Genomic DNA, 24,336 nt, shown 5'->3' with positions numbered 1-24,336 from the left:
TCTTAAATTTGGTCGCAGCAAAAATTCCTTCCTTTACTCCCATCTACATATTAAGGTTGTTCATCCCTGGAAGTTTCAGCAAAATCTGCCATCAGGTTTAAGAGGAGTTGCGTTCACAAAATTTCTACATAGTATATAGTGAAAAAATCAACAAAGGGCCATAATTCTCTTAAATTTGGTCGCAGCAAACATTCCTTCCTTTACTACCATCTACACATTAAGGTTGTTCATCCCTGGAAGTTTCAGCAAAATCTGCCATCCGGTTTAAGAGGAGTTGCGTTCACAAAATTTCTACATAATACTGTTAAATTTGGTCGCAGCATCCTTTACTACCATCTACACATTAAGGTTGTCCATCCCTGGAAGTTTCAGCAAAATCTGCCATCCGGTTTAAGAGGAGTTGCGTTCACAAAATTTCTACATAGTATATAGTGAAAAAATCAACAAAGGGCCATAATTCTGTTAAATTTCGTCGCAGCAAAAATTCCTTTCTTTACTACCATCTACACATTAAGGTTGTTCATCCCTGGAACTTTAAGCAAAATCTGCCATCCGGTTTAAGAGTTGCATTCACAAAATTTCTACATAGTATATAGTGAAAAAATCAACAAAGGGCCATAATTCTGTTAAATTTGGTCGCAGAAAAAATTCCTTCCTTTACTACCATCTACACATTAAGGTTGTTCATCCCTGGAAGTTTCAGCAAAATCTGCCATCCGGTTTAAGAGGAGTTGCGTTCACAAGATTTTTGGACGTACGGACGCACGGACACTCGGACGGACAAGTGCAACGCTATATGCTCCCACTCTGTGGGGGCATAAAAAGCAAATCAGAGTTATGGGACATATGCCAATCATCTTAGATAATCACAGAGAACAAATGTGTGAAGTTTAAATCCATTCCCTTCAGTAGTTTTGGAGATACCAGCTTACACGCAAAACCTTAACCAAGAATTTCTAAGTCGAAAAAGGGGCATAATTATGTAAAACAGTAAATCAGAGTTATGGGACTTGTGCCATTCATCTTAGATAATCACGGAGAACAAGTGTGTGAAGTTTCAATCCATTCCCTTCAGTAGGTATGGAGATACCAGCTTACATGCAAAAACTTAACCAAGAATTTCTAAGTCGAAAAAGGGGCATAATGATGTAAAAAAGCAAATCAGAGTTATGGGACTTGTGCCAATCATCTTAGATAATCAGAGAGAACAAGTGTGTGAAGTTTCAATCCATTCCCTTCAGTAGTTATGTAGATACCAGCTTACACGCTAAAACTTAACCACAGGGACGCCGACGCCGACAAATGGGTGACTGCATTAGCTAGATAATTCTGCGAATAGTCAAGCTAAAAATGATGAAAAGCTATGAAATTACCCAAAAACTAGTTTTTCCATGTAAACACGTGCCCTTACACCTAATTTTGGTGAAAAATTGTTGTTTTTTGACATTTTTTTTAATTAAACAATTAACACCATTTGTAACTATCAGAGATAACTTTGTTCCAAAGAATAACTTCCCTTAGAAGAATAAACACCATTTGTAATTATTTTGGAAGATCACTCTTGCTTATTTAAATCTTTTCCGCATGATTAATTCCCTTTGTAGAATAAAAAAACAAACAAATGTAAGTTTCTTGGAAAATTAATATTTACATTATTTTTTTCCTAATGATTACTCCCCTTTCAAGAACAACGTCATTTTTCTAAGATAACATCAACTACATATCTTTTTTAGGCACTGTGCTTTAAAAGATCAGAATGGAATAAACTTTTATTTTTCAGGCATGGTTTTTCTTTTCAAGTCTTGTACCCACAAACTCAATACTTGTAATTTAGCATACGTTTTCTTATAACTGCTTACTACTAACTGAATGTACTTGAATGAAGTGAAAGAATCTTATGGTTATCTTTAAGTTTATACAAATTTATTTTAGTTTGATTGTGTTTAATTGTATAAGCTTATTGAAACACTCTAGAATCCGTTCCTGGAACCAACCAGTACTAAGCAATGAATGTAAAGTTTCTTGCTCAAGGAAACAACGGCTTGCCCCTGACAGGGTTTGAACCCAAGCGGCAAGCAATCTTAGATTACTAGTCTGACGCATTAACCACTCGGCCACGCCGCCACATGGTCATCTTTTATGGTAGATGTTTTCCTCTAAAATTTTCAAATAAACACCAAAGACGAGATACAGTGTATGAAAATATTACTTTATTATAATCTGTACACTTATAAATGTACACTAATTTACATATAAATAACTAGGTTATTCTACAGTCAGTGTATTCTAATGAACTGGCAGAGCTATTTGCATAAATTATACATGTAAATAATAACAACATTCATATATATATATTCTACATACTCGTTAGTTTACATATATTTACATTTATGTACATAAAATGTAATGTTTACCTTTAAATAAATCGCCATTTAAGAACATAAAAAGTAATGCTACCTTTACATTAATTTGCATCCATGTAGTGTTTACGTAATATTGGAATTAAATAGAATGGCATTTAAGTTCATTTACAAATAATTGAGTATCAATTCTTAAAGTAACCTGTCAATATGTACAATAAAGTACCAATTCATTTACATAAAAAGTACTTTTACAAATAAATTGTGTACCAATTCTTATAATGTAACCTGTCAATATGTACAAATTAAGTACCAATTCATTTACATCACATTACATTTATGTACAAATTTTGTACTCATCATTTAACATAATTTGTCATTTCTTAATTTATCAACAAAACCTATGTGTACAAATTACAAACAAGTAAAGTAATGTAATAACTTAATTCATGTACAAAACAAATGAAAAAATTCTGCATAACTGAACAAGACAACATGTAAAAAGTACATCAGGGCAAAACGTAACATAAATGCTAAATTCATGTCCAAAAGTGTCAGTAAAAAAGTAAAAATCGCTAACAACAGACATGAAGATAAAAATATTTACGATAATTTGATAACGTTCAAATTAAAATCTTTACAATGTTTACAAGTGAGAAATGTATTACTACAGTAAAGGAAATTCAAAAAAGATTTAAAAGATGCCCTGTGATTGGCCAATTTAAATGATGCACAAGGGAAGTAATTTCGTCAAAACTTGTTTCTAACCATACAAAAGCCTGTAAGAATGTATGTGAGTTCAAATTGCAAGCTTCTTATCCATATTCAATAACAAAATATAAGTATATACACCATGGTTTTAACTAATACTCTCAATATTCGTTGGACGGAAGAAATGAATTTGTAGCTACCACTGAAAATGATGATCATACTTGTATGAAAACATGAAAATTTCAAAAACAAGTTAAACTCTACTACTGATAGGTATACCATTTAATGTAATAATAAGCAAACATTATTACCTTTCTACTTGTCAATGAAAGTAATCTGCTAAAATACTAAGTGGAGAAATTCATATAAAAAAACGATGTGATTGAAATGGAAATTCAATGATTAATCTAAGCTATATTTCAACATTAACTGTAAAGCTGTGATTTACAACTACTTGTACATTCTTCTAAAATTGCTACTGTAGACCAGTCTGAAAACACAAATCAACCATTAGTCAATTTTAAACCTTCATTTTCAACCAATCATATTCTGTCATTTTTCCCAGACTGCTACTAGACAGGTTATTCATATAAAACCTTAACCTTTGGCCATGTCAAATGAAAGTTCTATCTGTAACATAGACCTAAGTGAGATTATATGATTCTATGTGAGATTTTACGATCCTAAATGAGATTATGAGGTCCTAAATGAGATTTAAATGTGTGGTAATGTGTGGTAGTGTATAAACAAAGATCAATGATTGAAAAATTTATGAGAATTTGTCAATTTAAGGAATGTCACACTCAAACCCTAATGTCATGTGCTAACCAGAATAATGACACCAAAACTGGACTAAACTGACTACAACAGACATATTGATAAAGTGATAGATACAGATAATATACATGGATAATGTGCATGAAACACATGAATAATATACATAAAACACATGGATAATATGCATAAAACACATGGATAATATGCATAAAACACATGGATAATATGCATAAAACACATGGATAATATGCATAAAACACATGGATAATATATGCATAAAACACATGTAAAATATGCATGAAACACATGGATGATATGCATAAAACACATGGATAATATATGCATAAAACAAATGGAAATTATGCATAACAAACATAAATATACATTTGTAATTATGTATAAAACATGTGAAATCAATGCATTCAATGCTTGAAATATATGTGTAAAGCACATGGAAATTACACATAAAACACATCATATACACAGACAAAATTCACATAATATATGCACAAAATACATGAAATGACACATATTAAAACAATATCACATGGACAACAATGACTAGATGATGAAATTATGCTCAATGCCAATGTCACATGATCAATGCCGATGTCACATGATCAATGTGATGTCACATGGTCAAATGCATTTTGAAATTTGCTACTTTTTACCCACACTGTTTGAACAAATTTTCAAAGCTTACATGAAATTTATTACAGTAAATAGTTTTTTATCAAAAAATCCAGAAAAGTCTTTTATTCTACCAAAGAATGCAACATTTTTCAGTCAACCTTCTACGAAGGAATCTGATTGAAATATCATTGTCAAATATTATTTATAAATACATCTCCAATTTTACTACATGTATAATCATTTTAAAGAAATTCACTTTGCACAAAAAATTGAAAACAATGTCACCAATGCTTCTGGAAATATGTTTATCTATGTATAGAATTTCTATTGTCTTTTGTATCTATAAAAAATTAGAAGGCAATGAAATATATGAGCCGTGTCATGACAAAACCAACATTATGGGTTTGCGACCAGCATGGATCCAGACCAGCCTGCGCATCCGCGCAGTCTGATCAGGATCCATGCTGTTCGCTATCAGTTTCTCTACTTGTGATAGAGTTGGTAAGCGAACAGCATGGATCCTGATCAGACTGCGCGGATGCGCAGGCTGGTCTGGATCCATGCTGGTCGCAAACCCATTATGTTGGTTTTGTCAGGACGCGGCTCATATGAAATCTAAAGATAAAGTAAAACAAATAGTATGCTGCTTCATATGATCAAAATATTATGACTATGCTTCAGACTTTGACAATGAGTTTCTGGTTTAAATAAATAATAGCAGATCTAAAGAAATGATATGGAATGCAAAAAATGTGTGCTTTGTTTAACAAGTGACGCAAAAATTATCATTTTATATATACATGTTCCAAACAGTGAGTTTAAAGGACAGTCCATGACATTTATACAAACTCAATATAGAAGGATAGTTCAAAATCAATCTACAATGATTTTTTTTTCAAAACAAGAAATTTCAAATTTCGCTGTTAAAAATCATAAATATATAAAAGTATGTGCTGAATATTATTTAATAAATAATGAGAAAAACAAAGCTGAATTCTCAAAATAAAGGTCATGCATTAATTTTTGACATGGTTTTATAAAAACATACACATAACTAGTTTTCTTTTGAAAGAACAAACATATCTCCCCTTACTCTAAGCCCACTCCCATCTCACCATTATGTATTAGGTCTTTCTACCCAAAAGTCCATTCAAGCATGTCATACTTTTAGTATTTAATCATCAATGCAATAAGAACTTTTAACCTTTGACCTATTAAGTTTGACCTTGACCTTCAAGCTATGCACCTGGGCATTGTCTCATTATGGTCAACATTTCTGACTATGTTATTTAAATGTCAACAAAGAGTGACAAATTAATAGACTGAACATGAAAAAGACCCCATATTTGACCTTTAAATTTGACCTTGACCTTGAAGCAACAGATCAGTGTCTTGTGAATAACTCATTTCTCATGATGGTGAACATGTCTCAAAAAATATTAGCTAACAAATGACAAATTGATGTGGACGAGACAAAATGTCAGCTGCGGACTACAGAAAGTACAATATCAAAATTTCTCCCTACCTAATACATGGAAAGAGACACAGCTAAAAAATTATCCTTTATAATTGAAAAATGTATTGAAATAATAAAATCCAAACATTTATATGCATTTTATATTACAATTTATATTACAAGTGAGAAAAAAACAAAGTTAACATTTGGCACCTTCAAATATAATAATCCTAGTTTTAAGATCAATTAATAATTTCCAGCTGTTAGTTAGAGAAATTAGCACTTATTTCGGGTTAACTTCAGGTTAAATTGTTCAAAAACCAACCATAAAATTATGGAAACAACATTACTTTACCATTGGAAATTTATGAAATATTTCATTAAATATAGCTTAATACCCTTTAGAAAGAGTCCTAGCATTTCTACAGATCTATATAACAATATATCATGTCTCTTAGTGAATGCAAGTGTAAACCACACAACACTATATTCAATATATCATTAGCACATGGTCATGAAAATTTTGAGGAAAAAATCTTTGCAATTCGTTTAGTCTCCTCTGCAGTTGGAAGGCGAGATTTTGTGTTAAGTTGAGCAAACTTGTCCCTGGTTGTCAGCTTGGAAACCATCTCTGAAGCAACTACTGCTTTCTCTGATTCTTTAGCTGGATCAACCTGACATAAAAATATACGTAAAATTGTAGAAACTCTAAATTATACAGATGGTGTAAATAAAAAGATTGGCAATAAAATGAAACAGAATTTTAATCCATTTCCTGACCTCTACCTTCAGTTATCCTGGCAACTTTGGGGATATTAAGACTTCCTATGGTTTAAATATGGATTGTCCAGTGTACATTAAAGGGACTTTTAAATTAAAAAGTTTTATGTTGAGACCTAGAAATTAGAATTAATGTTTAGTCTTAGGTTGACCAAGCTTTTATATGTTGGCTAAATTCAAAAGCATTATCAAGCCATGGTCAAAATCTTTCTTAATGATCTTCATATGAAGAAACATTGTAAACTTGTAATTTAAAAAAAACAAAACAAAAAAACAAACACACACACACAAAATTAGTAATGAATTACCTTATTTGTGACAACCTGGAGTGTTCTCATAGACTCTTCCAGATGATGTACTGGCATAAAAAAATTTGGCACTGGTTCCTGCTTCCTATTTCTCGGAGTTAAATTTCTATGTTCAGAGTTATCAATATCGTTCTCAACATTTTGATGTCTATAATCTGCATACTCCTTGTAAATCCTTTGACTTTTAACTTGATCATTAAATTCACTATCATCACTATCAGATGCTTCACTACCATCTTGCTGATGATTGTTTGGCGGACGATTTTCATTCCTTTCATCAGTAAAGAAGTCTTCCAGTTCTTCGGTCCTAGCAGAGACTGGCTGACTCTCTCTAGCAGATTCTATTGGTGTTAATTCTTGTCTCATATAATCATGTTCCTCTTTCTCATCAAATGAACCGGATACCGACGGTTCTGATGATTTACGCGTCTGCCGACTTCCAGCAGATGAAATCCTTGAATGACCAGGATCATATTTCAATCCAAAACTACCTCCAGTAGATTCCAGTTCAACATTAGCCAATAATCTATTTTTAGGTCTATCCAAGAAAACATGGTCATCACTATCTCGATGATCCCAGTGCTCATGTTCGTGTAACCTAGATATATCTGTCTCCGAATTTGTTCCACCTCCACTTGGTGTCAGATAACTTTCAGAAACATTATCTCGAGAACTATATCCAGTGTCAGAATCCTGTCTCTGGTGTTTATTTTTCATTAAATGCCCTTGGTTTTGTAAATATTGGTACCCTATCACATGTTCCTCGCGGTCCGGTTCTTTATCCGAGTCTGACAACCAACTGTCTTTTTCATCAAATATAACTGGCTGCTGATCCATTTCTACTGAATCTCTAACCCTAGGTTCCATTTCGTTTTCTGATTCAATGTCTTGTAATACGTCAGTTGTTTCTCTTGGAAAATTTCCTCCCTTCTCTGTATCGACACTCCTTGCTGAATTTGGCACTGACCTGGTCGTGTTACTACGACTATCAGAGTGTTCCGAATATTGTTCATGAGAATTACGAGCAGTAAAATCATATGGCACTGACCTACTAATATCATCACTCAGCATAATAATCTCTCCAGTTGGCGAAAACTTTCCAGAAATATCATTTATCCTCCTTGGAACAACTATTTCACCTTCATCTTCTTCTTCCTCCTCATCATCTTCATTTACATCATCATCTTTTTTATCTAGCATGTCACGATAACGATGATAGTATCTATTCTCCCCTTCTTCATCTTCTGAATCACTTTTATCATTTTCAGAGTATTCCTGTATAATACTCATTTGTTTTTGGTCACTTTTGGAAACTTTTTCTTCAGCTGATGATCTCCCAAGACCATTTTCTTTATTTACTTCCATATTAGAATTAACAAGTTGTTCAACCTCTTTAGAGGAGTTTTTCATATCTCTAGGTGTTCGAACAGAATCTCTTGGAGTACGTAATGCCTCCCTTGGCGAATGACGGAAACTAAACCCACCAGATTCAGAATATTCATCTTTCTTCTCCTCAGAATCTCTCGGAGACATGGTTAACCACATATTTTGTTCTGGTTCTTCTACATTAGAATTATTATTAGTGTGAGGTATTCCACTATCGAGAAAATCTCTGGGAGTAACACCTGAACGTAAAGTATCGAGACGGTCACTAACACTTCTTTGTGATGTTGGGGCAGAATCTTCATACTTTTCTGCGGACTGCTCGGCAGAGAAAGCACCAGAATCTGCGACTGTTCTTGACGACTCGGCACCATGTGACCCAGTGTATGCAAGATCGTCTCTGGGAGTTTCATTCTGACTTCGCGGAAAGTTTGAAAGTGTTAAAGAAGACTGAGTGGAAGTGAGAGGATACTGTGAGGTCACTGGAATGTCAAAGTCCGGAAGACGGTTCATATCAGATTGAGATGGTCCAGCATCAGTTGACCGGCATGTCAACTTGGATCTGAGATTGTTGGTAACATCATCTAGATCTTGCATCTGTCTCCTGCAAATTGAATAGTAAAAAGGTATAAATAGTCCTACAAAAATGATAATTTTTCGGTACCTATAAGCAGCATAACCCTAGACTAATTTTTAAGATAATCAAAATTTTTAGCACTTAATAGAGATGATGTACTGAGGCATTTGAAATCAACAGAAATTATCAGAAATTACCAATGAAGTGTCAGATTATGAAGAAAAATTAATGGTAGAAACATGATAACAAAATAATTAGTACTTTATGTTAATTTTGTTACATATTGCATAAAACATTAAAAGAATCACTAGGATTATAAATATTGTAGGGATAGCACACAATACAAAAGAAGCACTTTTTTTATTTTTCAAGTTGACAATGTTAAATAATTTAGTAAAAGTCCATGCCAGTTATTTATCTTTGTCTGTGAACTAAAGCTAGGGCACTGAAGATACGAAGGGTGCTTAAAGTCAATAGCTTTTACAAAAAGAATTAAAATACAGTTGCATATAAATCCTTAACCTTAACCAACACTAATGCCTGAATGAGTAAGATAGCCCAATTATCCTGAATTTGTTTTTAATCCAATTTTTAACATTTCTCGTCACATCTCAGCATTCGGTCCACCTAACTGGCTCTTATGGAATTAACAATGAGAGGCAAATGGCCATATAAATAATATCCAAGATGAATTGTCATAGAGAAATTGTGCCTTGAATTAAATGTTGCCAACAAAGCATACCTGAGATTACTAAACAGGTAAGACCTAGACGACGAGTCTTCCTGTCTTAACTCTGGCAAATTTGGCCTCCAGTGGATAGATGGTTCCCTTTGGTACAGGGACGGCTCCCTTTGATAAAGTGATGGATCAGGTACGGAAGAAATAACATCTGTAAGTCCCTGAGTTACTGTTGTAACATCAGATGATGCAGCTACTGGTTCTGATGACCTTGACCCTTGACATTCTTCTTGTTGCCGTAGAAACTGTTGAATGTGCTCTTGAAGTTGCTGTTGTAACATCTCATGGTGTTGTTTCACTTGGTCATAATGTTGCTTGTAGTGAGGCAGATCAAACTGGGGTAACGAGAACGGCCCAGGGGCTGAGGTTGTCTGGCCTTGAGTTCCCCAGGGTGGGAGGGACAGGAAAGAAGCACTTGTAGGGTGGGAGAAAGCATCTGTTCTTTGACAAGTAGCCCCTATCTCTCCTGATATCACAGATTCTTGAGGTATCACATTTATCTGGAAAAGAAAATTGATATGGAGTCAACAAACATACAGCATGACAAAGCAGATCAGGTAGCACAACAGAACCAGAATAAAGAACAATAATAACAATTGTATCAGGATAACACAGAAAAGACAAGAACAGAACATAAGTACAGATTAAAGGGGAAAAAAAGGACAGTAAAATCACAAATAAACTTGAAGTAAGTTTAAATACTCTGTAATACAAGCAATTATCATAGTATTGCAAGCAATCCATAAGTCCCCTACCGGTTAGAACCCCAGCAACATACTGATTTCAATTTTACCAGTGAATGAATGACATGAATGAACTTAAATCTTTTGAGTTCTAAGTTTGTCTATTTCACAGTAATGTGTTAAGTTTCCCTGCCTAGTAAGGCAATTATGTTTATACAACCTTGTCATATTATTACGATGTGGGATTTTAAAGTAAATCCTATAAGGAATGAAGAAGTTGGAGTAAAAAATACCAATTTCTCGAAAAAAATCTAAGTTCAAGGGGGACATAATTCTGGAAATAGTCTTGCTAGAGTATTTAACCTTCTCAAAAATGTTGAGTGATAATAAGAAACATATATATGAAGTTTGAAGTAGATACATTAGGAAATAAAGAAGTTATTTAAAAAAGACAACATTTTTTTTCATAAAAATTCTAAGTTCAAGGGAGGTAATACTGATAATTTTTGTGCTAGAGTTGTAAACCTTGTCACATATGATGTGGTTGATGACCAGAAACTTATATTTAAAGTTTGAAGTAAACACCTTAAGAAATAAAGAACTTACAGTGAAAAAGCTGAAAAAATTAAATCAGAAATCTTGAAATCCAGGCTATTTGTTGCCATAGCAACCAGAATTTTCAACATAGGAAGAAAAGAAAAAGATGTGCATAATCTGCAGACTGCCATCTACCCATATTTTATGTTTCATAAAAATATTTTCAGTACTTTTTGAGTTATCACTGGATCCAGTTTATGTGTTAAATTTGCCATATTTTCAGACTATTTGTTGCCATAGCAACCAGAATTTTCAACATAGGAAGAAAAGAAAAAGACGTGCATCATCTCCATACTGCCATCTATCCATATATCAAGTTTCATAAAAATATTTTCAGTACCTTTTGCGTTATTGCGGGATCCAGTTTTGTGGACGGACGGACTGACAGACAGACGGACATTCTTACATTTGTATTCTTGTTGGGTATTTTACTGTGTAAAAAGGGTACCCAACACTCAAAGAAAATACCCAACAATATGTACGGAGTGAGTAGGATTGGTAGTTGTTGAGTTTTCAGTACCCAACATATACCCTCTCGTGAGTGCGGACGGACAGACGGACGTTCTAACAGGAGAGTAATAATGTGGCTACTCTATTGTTCTCTCTATTGTTCTTTTTAGCCACACAAAAGAAAATAGCCACATAAAAGCATGAATGACATCAAAGAGAAAGAACAGTTACCTATTGTTCCTCTAGCCACATAATTACTGTCCTGTGAGTGCGGACAGACGGACGGAGGGTAAACCTAAAGTCCCCTCCGGTTAAACCGGTAGGGTACTAATAAATGAATATTAGACTAAACAAACCTTAATTTGACCTTTGACTTGACCATTAAAGTCCATTATGTTATACCAGCCTGAGATTTGCTGGAGTCCATTAGACAATGGCGTCAAGTCAACCGATACAAATCCTAGAACTCTATCTGTTAATTTATCTGGAAAAAATAAAAACCTCATACTAATGATAATTATAACAAAATCACAGACATAATCACTGAAATAAAATTCATTTTCTATGTCTACCGAATATATTTTACTATTCAAAGCTTCACTATTTCAACACCAACAACAGAAGTTAACACCAGTTTACAGACATGCCATACTGTCTGACATTTTTCTGGTATTTTTTTGAGTCATATGTTTTTCTGGCCCTTCAATATCATTGATTCCAGTAGTTTATTTTTGTTGAAGCTTTAACAGTGCTAAAGCTGGTGCTGGTGGACATGGAGATGATGCACATTTCATCATCTCTCATTAACAGACTCAAATAAATCCGAATCAGCAATATTCACTCTTTTTACAGTCTTTTTCATTGCTCTACAGGGATCTTTACTTTTTCTAATTATTTACCCAATTTCATTTCTTTTTATATCGAAGCCCCTTACATAATAAAAGCCTAATCCAAATTTGACAATGGAAATATAGACACTGTGAATTCATTTGATTTTGTGGGCACTAAGTTTTGGGTTTTGTCAAAAAAGACATTTTTGTGGCTTCTTAACTTCCTGGATTGGTTATTTTTTCAAATGAAATGTAAATAATCTAAAGATTTTAAAGCTGACAAAATTTGTTGGATCTGAAATTCATGCATTGTTCTACCCACGAAAATTAGTGCCCCATGAATATTAATGATTTTACAGTAGTTCAAACTGTTCAGGTATATAGAAACATGAACAAGGTACAAGGAGGTATATAGACTTAACCCCATTGATAAAACCCAGTATAAATAGCATAAAATTAAATAATACCTTAAACATGAAAATAACAAAATTTAAAACCTTTAAAAAAAACATCCATTAATAACAAAATACATATTTTGTTGAACTAAAAATAATCTTAATAAAAAAATTTCCATATACATGTGTGTATCAAAAATAAAATCTTACCTGGACTTTTAGGTGCCCCATCCGGCTTATGCCACACTTTAAAAACTAAATGTTTATTTTCTTGATGAAGCATTTCAGTGCCCAGTTTGGTCTCGTGCTCATGGTCCCAGACCGGGTTATCTGAGTTGTGGAAGACAGTAGAATATGACGGTATGGTGCTCTCAGCCGTTGGATACGAGACGTAAGTATTGGGCATGTAGTCCGAACCCCTGTGAAAATTAAAAAAAAACAATATTTGAGATACGCTTTTACCTTTGAATGAAAACAGTTTTTCCAGAAGTTGGGTTTTTAAGTACATTATGTATTACAAACAATAATCATTATCTTAGAAAACAAAGCCATCTCCTGGAAAAAGTGACTGACTTTCTTATACACCTAGCTCTATAACTGTCCCTACTCAAAAAGTTATCATTAAAGCTAAAGTTTATCTTCTTTCCTATGACCCTTATATGCATTAAAATGACATTATGCCCATCTAAGTGTGAATAGTTAGCAAACAGGTAGAAGTCAAAATCACTAAATAGGTTTTGCCAATAATCATGTAACCCACAGACATTTCTATATAAATATTGTTAGGAATGTATCAAGAAAAGATGAAAAGAGTGGGGCAATCTTTTTATAATTTTGGAAGTTTTTAATATTTTTTCGAAATATTTTTCATTATCAATTAATGGTCAATCACCATTATAACAGTCAATTTCTTGAAATATATTATTCATTCAATTTGACATCGAAAAATGAGCATAATAATCATTTCAAATGATGTAATTCAAGGTTAAGAAACTCAACCAAACAGTCTAAGGAAGTAATACAGCAAATTTTGTTCATTATTTTTCTATATCATTGATCACTTACTTTTGTTTATCATGCATTTGTGGCAGGTGTAGAGCTCTTTCCACTTGGATTATTACAGAGAAATTATTAGTAGTCTCCCCTGATTCAGTATTCTCCACCTCTGATGTCACCTCCTTTATTGGAGAGCTGGATTTCTGGGGAGATTTTTGCTTTGGTTTGTGACTGACTATCTGGTGGAAGCTATCATCAGGGTCATAATCATCATCAAGTTCTTCATCATTGAGAGTTATCAGACCCTCTTGGCACTCAGACTGTCAGATAAAGAAATATGCCATATGGGTTGCACTCGGCCCGCAATGTGTTATTTTAATTTCATCATGTGACTACATACAAGTATTTTTAATCAAAACAAAAGCAATCTGATCTTTTGTAAAAAACGTTAATTTAAAAGATTCTGGCCTCACAAAAACTATTGATTTTACAGTATTTTATTTTTATATTTTAATTTTAACATATGGATGACTTTTTCTCAAAATCACATTGAAAGACTGACTGCCTGTCAAAAAAAAAACCTAAATAAAAATCCTCTCCATCTCATAAGACTAATCTTTACACCCAGTTCTGACATTCTTTCTAATAAAATACATTTGTTTTCAAAAAGGAAGAAAACAAAGTTATATGATCAATAAAATGAATGCATCACTCACCTGATCATTTCGGCCAAACTGTGGTTTCGCTGTAATGTGAGCTCTTATGTATCCCCCACCAAGATTACTGCTACCTGGCTTGAATAGGGGAAACATTCCGCTGAAATAATTTAGACAATATATAGAAAATTACTCAAACAGAATGAAACTAAAAAATATAGAAAAAAAGGTCAATTTCTCACAAAGAAATGAAAACAGTGGCAAAAAAATCAACATATGCTCTTTAAGTATCTGCAAAAAAATCAACACTTAAACCATGTCTTTACAAAACCTTTTGAACACAAACTGATACCTTTAATATAGTTAACAACATGCTAAATAGGATTTGAGAGTGTTACAGTAAGCTTCTAGCTTCTAACACAAACTATAATAAATTCGTATAAACTAAACTTACTGAAAAGGTAAAATCATAAGACTTTGATTCAAATTTTAAAACTGAAAAGGGGAGATAATTTGTTAATAATACAGTATCATTAAAATACAGATGAAAAATCCTCACCTGACTCTGTGTTGTTTCCGTCTTTGATCACTTAGTGTTTCCATGGAGATATAGGCTGAGCCAATCAGCTTGTCTCTATGTTTAGGTCTCTGAAGGTCATCTCTATGGGAACCATAGGTCACCCAAACTTGAACTTCAAGCCTTTCTTCTCTCAGATACCTGTACATATAGTTACATTTAAAGTAGACAAGAGTTCTGATTTGGGAGTAAAGAAATCACCAAAATAAAATGTACAAGTTAAACATACAATGCAAAAGAATGTATATTATTGATTATTTTTTCACTGTTATACATAAAACTGAACACATTTAAGGCAAAACGTCAACTTATTTTGATATTTATCTGTTCAATGACCATTTACATTTGTATGGACATATTGCCACTTACCATCTAAACATAGAGCTATCTGGAAGTTGAAGGTCATGTCTGTTTCTAGGTTGTGACACTATATAACCACTACTGTTGACAGTGACTGGTGAAAACTTTGACATCACAGCAGCTGAAATGTCAATATCATACTATCATTTCATCATAATCTCAAGATATCAGTCATTTACCCAATATACTTTTACAATTAAATGCTTTCAACATTGGAATAAGTCATCATCAGTTTATTCTAAAAATGTATATTTTAAGCTCAATTGAGCTGAAACTTATTAAGTCTGCTGAGAACTATGTTCACTAACCCATACCCATTGTCACATGAGAAAAACAAGGTTGTCATCCAAATAGAGTGGCGGCATGGCCAAGTGGTTAACGTGTCTGACTAGTAATCTAATGATCGCTAGCTGCATGGGTTCAAACCTCGTCAGGGGCAAGTCGTTGTTTCCTTGAGCAACAAATATTAAACTCATTGCTCAGTACTGGTTGGTTCCAGGAACGGATTTGAAATTGTGTCTATAAGCTTATAGCTTGAATAAATTATGTATAAACCAAATAGGGCTTGAATCCATGATCCCTAGGTTAAGAGGCCCACTGCCAAGTTAGAGGGATTTCAAAGTCAAGAAAACAGCATTTGATCAGGTAAGAATTGATCAGGTAAGAATTGATCAGGTAAGAATATACAGCCATGTAAATGTAGTCAATGATAGAAAATAGACAAAAACAATAAGAATAAAATGACAAAATACCATTTGAGAGGCATAGTAATGCACTCTGGCTCTATATTGATAGCACAGACAAATCAAAATCAAACACTAGTCCTTAACCTAGTGAGTTTCTTGAAATGGACATCACCAGTTTCTATTTTTGAAATTGTCCATTATACATCTTGGTGATGTCAAGATGAAAATTTTAAGTTAGTCACTCAACAGCATGAACAGTGTAGAGCCTAGTTAAAATGCATGGATGGTCTGGCTCTATACTGGTGCCAATGGTAAATTTTTATATTTTTGGTTAAGGGAGGGGCTGGTACATATAGAAAAGTGACACTCATACCTTTATCATAAAACTTGTATCTCACATAGCACTTGGCAGTTTTATCGAGAGTGTTCTGTCCAGCTATAAGGGCATTCTGTACTGGAAAGTTGACATGATCTATGGTGATGTTGATATGATGATATCTATTGCTGTCCTCATCTGTTAACAGAGATATGATATAAATCAAACAATGATATGAATTATGCACGGAGTTCACATGATCAATATGTAGTTTGGTTTTGAGTATACTTTTTCTTCTGCATTACTATCTAATTATAAGGGCGAGGCAGTCCTGCTGATCGTATCAGCAGGAGAGTGCCAGTGTGTTCAAGTATCTTATGCCACAATAAAATCTCTTCTTTACACAATTTTCAAAGGTTTCTTACCTATGGAATGGTATTTTTATTGAAGACAATATCTAGATAAAAACACAGTACTGATACATGTATTTCAAGAAAAGAAACTTTTAAGTCTCTTGAAGTTAATTTTCAAATTACATGTCTTTTTTATAATTTTTTCATTATTTTTTTTAACTAAGGTTTCATTTAATCCAGTATTACTGGCTATTGCTTTGTCTTAATTTTCTATTATTACAAACATTTTGTATGCTAGTTCAGAAGTAATCTCATATATGAATGGAACAAGCAATTGGAAACCAGTGACCTTAACCTCTTGGCCAGATAAAAACATACAACCAAACTTTTATTATTTCTTACCTTCACTTTCCCAGTCATCTTGTTCTATATCAAGGTTAACTGGCGACCAACCAACACCTCTAGCTGCATGTATAACTCTTTCTCGGTCTTCATGATGGGCAAACTTTATTGACACTTCTAGTCCCCCACCCACTCTCTGCAAACCTCCACTCTGACCAGATTTGCTCTGGTTCTCATCTTGCTGTTCCTGGTTCCAGGCTGATACTGGGATATTTACAGGGTACCAGCCATTTATACCTTAAAATTAAAAACAAAGATGTTTTTTATTACATGCATTTTGGTGCTTTATAGAAATATATCAGTGAAATATAAAACTGATATTTTCACTGTTTGAAACAGTGAAATTATCAATTTGATAATTTCACTGTTCTGAATTTAAGCCCCTTACGATGTTTCAATCAAATGTGCACAGTACTGGGAATCAACTTAATAACATGATGTTGTAGATGACGTCATGTTGTATTAACATTTGGCACCCTTTTCATTTAGTATTAGGTTCAAATGTCATTTTATACTTTTCTTTGCATATAATGGAAAGATAATTTGTTATGTTCAGTGTAAGATCAAATAATATATAACCTCGTGAACACCAAAAGTTCAAATTTCACTCATGGCTGCATCACTTGTGAAATATACCTTTAGTAAGTAATCAGCAACCTAGATAATTTTGTTTCAACGGCTCTCACAGCAAACTATAATACCTGAATATTTTTCTACATACCTGTTCGCTGTAACAGCAAATTGACCAAAGTCAGTGTTGTAGAGCCGATTAAAACATCTGACGTTTTCTCAACAATCTGACGTCCTGACACACCATCAGCTGTCAACGCATTTAACTGTCTATCCAAATCTGTGAAAGCATTCAAGTGAAACAACTATGGCACAATCAAGAAATATCTTAATTTCTACAAGTCATTGAGACAACTTTGTTTAAAAATATCAATATCTCCATTGGTATAAGAACTCATTATCATAGTAATATAGAAAAAGAAAAGAAAGCCCTTTTTAGTAAGTCTTTATTTAAAGAATATAAAATATAATTAAGGTACATAAAAATATAAAATTCAGACAACTAGTGGACCATGTTTTTATAGAATTTATTTAAACATTGTCTTAATTACTAAGAACATTAATAAAAGTGGAACAAACAATCAACACAGGATAAGTTTTAAGGTTTCTATTTAATGATGATAACCGATGTTTCAACTCTCATGAGTCTTCATCAGGGTTATAAAATATCAGACTATAAAGAAATCATTGTCTAACGTATAAAACTCTGGTATACTAAAATCACGTAATTTGTTCTAAAAATAGATTTTATGTCTTAATTAGTATATTTCATTTTTCTTTAAATTATTAAAATGTATATATACCAGATGACATTCCTGGGACTTGATGCCAGACTTCGAAGGTGGCTTCTGCCGTCTCCAGGATCTCAGCCAGACATAGAGCATCAGAGCTAGCCTCCGTCCACAACAGAGGGCATGGGAAGTCCATAAAGTGTGAGAACTCCGGGGAAAAAGACCTGGCGACGGTGCGGGTAATCCTCTCACCATCGGCACCGAGGAACGACAGTTTACAACGAACGTAAGCATTTACACCAACCTCTGCTGAATACTGCATTCCCTGATATAAATACGCAGCACTCTCTGCTGCTGCCTAAAATTCAGCAAAAAACAATCAAATTAAGCCTTTTACACAGAATATTGATTGAAAATACACTCTCGGCTGCTACCTAAAATTCAGCAAAAAAAAATCAAATAAAGCTTTTTACACGGAACATTGATTGAAAATACAACTAAAAGACTATGACACAAAGCCAGCATATTATAATCATGGGCAATTGGTATGAGTAATCCCAATATCATATGTGCATTCTTATAAATGTGTTGTGACTGTGACAAAAGTAGTTTTAACAGTTTGTATTTTGAAATACATAATATTAAATCTCCGATTGTTATCCAAGAATTGAGCTTACTCATCTGTGTGACTACTTATCTCATCATATAAAACTCCCTATATATTTTCCCTACAATCCTTACTTCCTGACAATAAAAGTAATCAATTTTAATTTAAATATATTTATTCTAGCACCATTGGTGAAGCTAATTTTTTTTACTATTCTTAATTCCACTTCCTGCAACTAACCAGAACTTGGGTCACATGAAGAAAACATTATCATGATCACTGAAGGGTTTAAATCCAAGATCCCTGGGTTGAGAGGCAGACACTTTAAGCACTTATTCATCACTTCCCTTAAATCGACAGGGGGAGAAAAAAAGGAATTTAAGAGAGAAAACTTACCTTAAGTCCACATGCCCGAATAACTCCCACTGAGATACACACTTGGGCTCCAGTAAGGTTTTTATTGGCCGCTGCAGAACCTGTTTCTGTCTGTAAACACAAAACATTGTTCCTTCCTATAATCATGTTTTTTTATATATCAGAAAAAAGGCAAAAACTTGATGAAGTATGAAATAACAGAACAATGCTACAAAGGACAAAAACAAGACATTCAAAAACAAGAGCTGTCGGTAGGACAGCAACGCTCGACTATTCTTAGTGCTTGATAGTAAAAAAAAAAACCTTGATAAAAAGGTAAAATTTTTCTAAGTAAAGAAAAAGGCAAATTTTTTCTTTAAATCCATATTACAGTTATAGGAATTGGAGGGAGTCCTATTATGCTCTCAAAGAAGAGTATAAAATTTCAACATGTTTCAAAGCTATTTGTCAATGTACTTTAAAAATATTTGAGGTATTACAAAAACTTTAACGTAAATTCTAAGTCGAAAAAGGGGCATAATTCTGTCAACATGCTTGATAGAGTTACCTCCTCCTGTCTACAGGTTGGGGTCATGATGGTAAACAAGTGTGCAAAGTTTCAAAGCCATATGTCAATAGACTTTGAAAATATTTGAGGTATTACAAAAACTTTAACATAAGTGGTTACGCCGACGCTCGGGTGACTACAATAGCTCTACTTATTCTTATCGAATAGTCGAGCTAAAAATGAAAAACAAATGAAATCACTGCAATATGTAATACAAACAGCCAATACTTAGCAGAACTTAAATTCAAAAATAAAATTACAACTAGACGCCAGTGGAAAATTCAAATTTTTTAAGATTTTTAGGTGATAGAACTACATGTATGTATATGAAAAAGTATTACTTTCCATTGCTTTTCAAACAATAATTTAAGAAATATGAAACAAAAAGGAAACAAACACTAGCTACTGGAGTGAGTCAGGATATGCAGGTCCCAAGGTAATAAAACCTTTTCCTGAAATCAAGTTTGAATCTCAGGATTTTCATTGGTCAATTCACACTCTGTGCCTGTTTATGACCAATCAAATGCCCGAGATCTAAATTTGAAAATACAATCTTTCTTTATTACCTCGGCCCCAGGAGTCTCAGGTAACTGTTATGCAATAACTCAGCAAAGCTTGCTTACCAACTTAAACAATTACCAGCGATTAGAATATTGGATATGTAGTAAAAGCATCCCAAAGAGTTACCCATTGTAAGATTCTTTAATTATAATACCTGCATGACTTGATTTTTATAATGGACAGTGATGTCCATGAGTCCAGCATCCATGGTCTTGGATTTCTGTTTATCTGAATCATGGTCACTTTGTACATGAGTCAGAGGGAATGAGAACGTCTGCACAGAGGGTTCTCCACGTTTCTGCATAGTTATCATTGCACACAGCTTCGCTAGAGGTAGACTTGCCTAAAATAATATAGAACATATGTAAACATATAACTCATTGAGCGATAGTTTATTTATACACATAATCCTCACACATGGTAAATCCCCGAACAAAAATCAAAGCTATTTAGATCAATAAACATATGATAAGCAAAGTCTTTTCAGGAACCAGCATATTTTGAGTGATAAAATAAATTAAACCTTGAAAGATTATTTAAAAAACAAGAGGGCCATGATGGCCCCGAGGTCGCTCACCTGTATATAGCCCCCCACCCCCCCCCCAACTTAACCCAAGGGCTTTTATTTGCACAAACTTGGTAGACACCCATTAGAACATGTTTCATGCTAAATATCTTAGCTCTAGCTCTTTGGGTTCTTTAAAAGAAGATTTTTATAAGTTTTTACTATATGCATATAGGGAAAATCAATGACCCCCCGGGGCGGGGCCAATTTTGACCCAAGGGCTTTTATTTGAACAAACTTGGTAGACACTCACTAGAAGATGTTTCATGCCAAATATCTAAGCTCTAGCTCTTATTGTTTTTTAAAAGAAGATATTTAAAGTTTTTTCTTTCGGTTGCCATGGCAACCAGAGTTCTGCATGGAATTAAATTCTTTGAACAATTTTTAAAGGTGACCACCAAAGGAACATTCCTGTGAAGTTTGGATGAAATCGGCTTAGTGGTTTATGAGGAGATAAATCGGCTTAGTGGTTTATGAGGAGATGTCATTTAAAGTAAAAGTTTACGGACGGACGACGGATGGACGCCGGACGGACACCGGACGAAAAGCGATTACAAAAGCTCACCCTGTCACTTTGTGACAGGTGAGCCAAAAAAAAAGAATCATTAAGGCTTTAAGTTAATCAACCTCGGTCAGTTCAGCCAATAATTAAATTAAGCAACTCATAAAACTTAGTCAAAATTATGAAGTTTTATTTAGCCAACAATTAAGTTTACTCAAAAATTAAGTTGCTAAATAAATTAATTAAATTAAACTATCAATTATGTCAAGGTTAATTCAATTAAGTTAAAAGTTTAGGCAAAAATATTTTAAGCTGGTAATAAAAATCAAGTTAACCTAATAATAAACTTTCTATTAACACATTGTTGAACAGTGAATTATCAAAAAAAAAACCTACCTTGGCAATACACTGGTCTCTTACATTAGGATGATAATATCTACACCACAGCTCGAATGGTAGACCTCCAGAGCCACTGCCAGTATTAGCACATGCTGTGAAAATATGACATAAAATATTGTAATAAAATACGTCAAACATCTAATCATACCATTACTTATTTTATTTTTTTTATTTGTTGGATTTTACGTTGCACCAATGCAGTATAGGAAGCTTTACTGGTGGAGGAAGACCAATCATACCTATGACAAAGTTTCTACATATACACTGTCAATTTCTTTCTATTTTTTTTTTTCAAAAAAAACATATAGATAGATAGCTTTCTCACATGAAAAAAAAATTAAAAATCCTCCTCTGCAGTGAGGTTGGGACCAAGTTAATTTTCTCAATATTAACCACTTGGCTACAGATACCCCTATTCTTTGTCACAAAACAGGGAATTATTTAACATTTATCTTAATCACCAGTTTCTCATATGAATGCATATTATCCTATATTTCAGAAGTGATTAAAATCAGTTCCCTATGGCCTTGAGTATAATGGTCAAGTTGTGTTACATATATGGGTGTTTGTTTCCTTTGGTATAATTCAACAGTCTAGGAATTTTATCACTATATCATGCAGTCCCTATGCAGACTCACCCATCCCAAATGTCACTCAACATATCCATAGACAGCATTGCCCATCCCAAATTTCACTCAAAATATGCAAAGGCAGCCTCGCCCATCCCAAATTTATCTCAACATATCCATAGGCAGTCTCGCCCATCCCAAATTTCACTCAAAATATGCAAAGGCAGCCTCACCCATCTCAAATTTCACTTAACATAACCCTACACAGTCTAACCCATCCCAAATTTCACTCAAAATATGCAAAGGCAGCCTCACCCATCTCAAATTTCACTTAACATAACCCTACACAGTCTAACCCATCCCAAATTTCATTCAACATATCCATACACAGTCTCGTTAATCCCAAATTTTACTCAGCATATCCCTTTGCAGTCTCGCCCACCCCAGATTTCACTCAACATATCCTTACTTAGCCTAACACATTCAAAATTTCACTCAACATATCTCCATGCAGTCTCGCCCTAACGCAAATTTCAAAGATTTTGTATTCCAAATTACCAAAATATCAAGCCAATATTCACAAATATAATCATGTGCCCATTTTGCCTGTTATAATACAAAACCAGTCATAATTTTTTTTTTTCAAATTTACCTGTGAGCAGTTCTCTCTGTACAGGAGTACCCTGTGGTAGTAATATTCTATGTCTAGTTACATCATGGAATGTTGGATCAGCTATACACAATGTTGTGGCAGTTCGGAAAGCTTTCATAGTAGGTACAGCTGCAAAAAAAACACAGCATTTTATCAAAATAAATAGACAATCTGGAGCTGAACCACTTTTTAGAGGTGATAAAGAATGTCATTTTAACTGGAAAATAAAGAGATGCTTAAAAAAGCATTTCTGAAGAGGTAGTTAAGGCCAAATTTGAGACTTTGAGTATCTAAGGTGATGTAACAAAAGTCATATTCTGGACTTTATAGATTTCAAGGGAGGTAATTAAATTCATATGTGTGTAAATGTCAGATTTAAATGTCAGATTTAAATGTCAGATGTAAAAAAATGTCAGTTGTGGTAACTCAAGTAACAGAGACAGTAACAATGAGAATGTCAAAGGAAGTGACTGGAGTAGACAATTCCACGTAAAATGCTTTTTACCAATGAATTAGTAACTTTTTATTTACCCAAAATATTTCTAAATTGTATGTATCTGACAATAATAAATCATCATAAAATCCTTACCATGCCGTATAACTGGGGTGCCTGGTGGGTTGTTCTGTTGCTGGGCTGGGAAGTTGTACTGGACGAAACAATCTGCCTCGCCCCAGATCATGTTCTCAAACAAGCTCAAACCTCGTACTCCTTCGATCACTATCTCAAATATATGCTCCACTGAAATAGCAATATTAATTTTTTAATGTATATAACATTTGTGCTTTATTCTTTTGACAAAATCAATATTTTCAGCTCTCTTAATCTTGATTTTGAAATATTTTTTAAACATCTTATGATATAAATTAATGTGCCAAATTAATGTGCCAAAATTTTTAGTCGGAAGGGCAACCACCAAGTATATACAGTCTAACTTGCCCATGCGACCACGTGTATTAAGCGACTTTTGTCTTAAACGACCACTTTAAATTCCCCCCGATCATTTTCTCTCTATATCTTTAATGTATTAAGCGACTTTTGCTCAACGCGACCAGCGACCGCTAATTAGTCACCTAATTGACATCAATCTTTTCATTAAACGACCACTTTTACCTGTTAAGTAATTGTGTTTTTAGACAACGCCACCTCGTTATGTCACAAGTGTCAGCAATCAAAACACAACAATAAACGTGTGAAAAACTCTATTTCCCATACCGTTTTAGCGTATGCAAATG

General features: G+C 33.7%; 1 protein-coding gene across 1 annotated transcript in view; it reads right to left on the bottom strand.

The window, feature by feature from the left end:
- Nucleotides 1-2,188: 2,188 nt before the first annotated feature.
- LOC132733747 (C2 domain-containing protein 3-like) overlaps nucleotides 2,189-24,336 on the bottom strand; it is a 39,784-nt gene continuing 17,636 nt past the window's right edge. Inside the window, exons 23-40 of the mRNA XM_060720426.1 lie at nucleotides 23,693-23,842; nucleotides 23,104-23,232; nucleotides 21,880-21,974; nucleotides 20,571-20,759; nucleotides 19,330-19,419; nucleotides 18,399-18,684; nucleotides 17,747-17,875; nucleotides 17,026-17,262; nucleotides 16,328-16,468; nucleotides 15,278-15,389; nucleotides 14,891-15,049; nucleotides 14,392-14,491; nucleotides 13,745-13,995; nucleotides 12,890-13,098; nucleotides 11,811-11,938; nucleotides 9,728-10,224; nucleotides 7,026-9,012; nucleotides 2,189-6,611 (exon numbers count right to left, since the gene is read on the bottom strand). Coding sequence (XP_060576409.1) covers nucleotides 6,450-6,611; nucleotides 7,026-9,012; nucleotides 9,728-10,224; nucleotides 11,811-11,938; nucleotides 12,890-13,098; nucleotides 13,745-13,995; nucleotides 14,392-14,491; nucleotides 14,891-15,049; nucleotides 15,278-15,389; nucleotides 16,328-16,468; nucleotides 17,026-17,262; nucleotides 17,747-17,875; nucleotides 18,399-18,684; nucleotides 19,330-19,419; nucleotides 20,571-20,759; nucleotides 21,880-21,974; nucleotides 23,104-23,232; nucleotides 23,693-23,842 — 5,051 coding nt within the window. The 3' untranslated portion in view covers nucleotides 2,189-6,449. The remainder of the gene's footprint in view (nucleotides 6,612-7,025; nucleotides 9,013-9,727; nucleotides 10,225-11,810; nucleotides 11,939-12,889; nucleotides 13,099-13,744; nucleotides 13,996-14,391; nucleotides 14,492-14,890; nucleotides 15,050-15,277; nucleotides 15,390-16,327; nucleotides 16,469-17,025; nucleotides 17,263-17,746; nucleotides 17,876-18,398; nucleotides 18,685-19,329; nucleotides 19,420-20,570; nucleotides 20,760-21,879; nucleotides 21,975-23,103; nucleotides 23,233-23,692; nucleotides 23,843-24,336) is intronic.

The sequence above is a fragment of the Ruditapes philippinarum genome, unplaced genomic scaffold, assembly GCF_026571515.1.
Source record: "Ruditapes philippinarum isolate M1 unplaced genomic scaffold, ASM2657151v2 ctg2384_1_1_1_1, whole genome shotgun sequence".
Lineage (NCBI taxonomy): Eukaryota > Metazoa > Mollusca > Bivalvia > Venerida > Veneridae > Ruditapes > Ruditapes philippinarum.
Note: the sequence above shows the minus strand (reverse complement) of the source record. Positions and strands in the feature narration are given on the sequence as shown.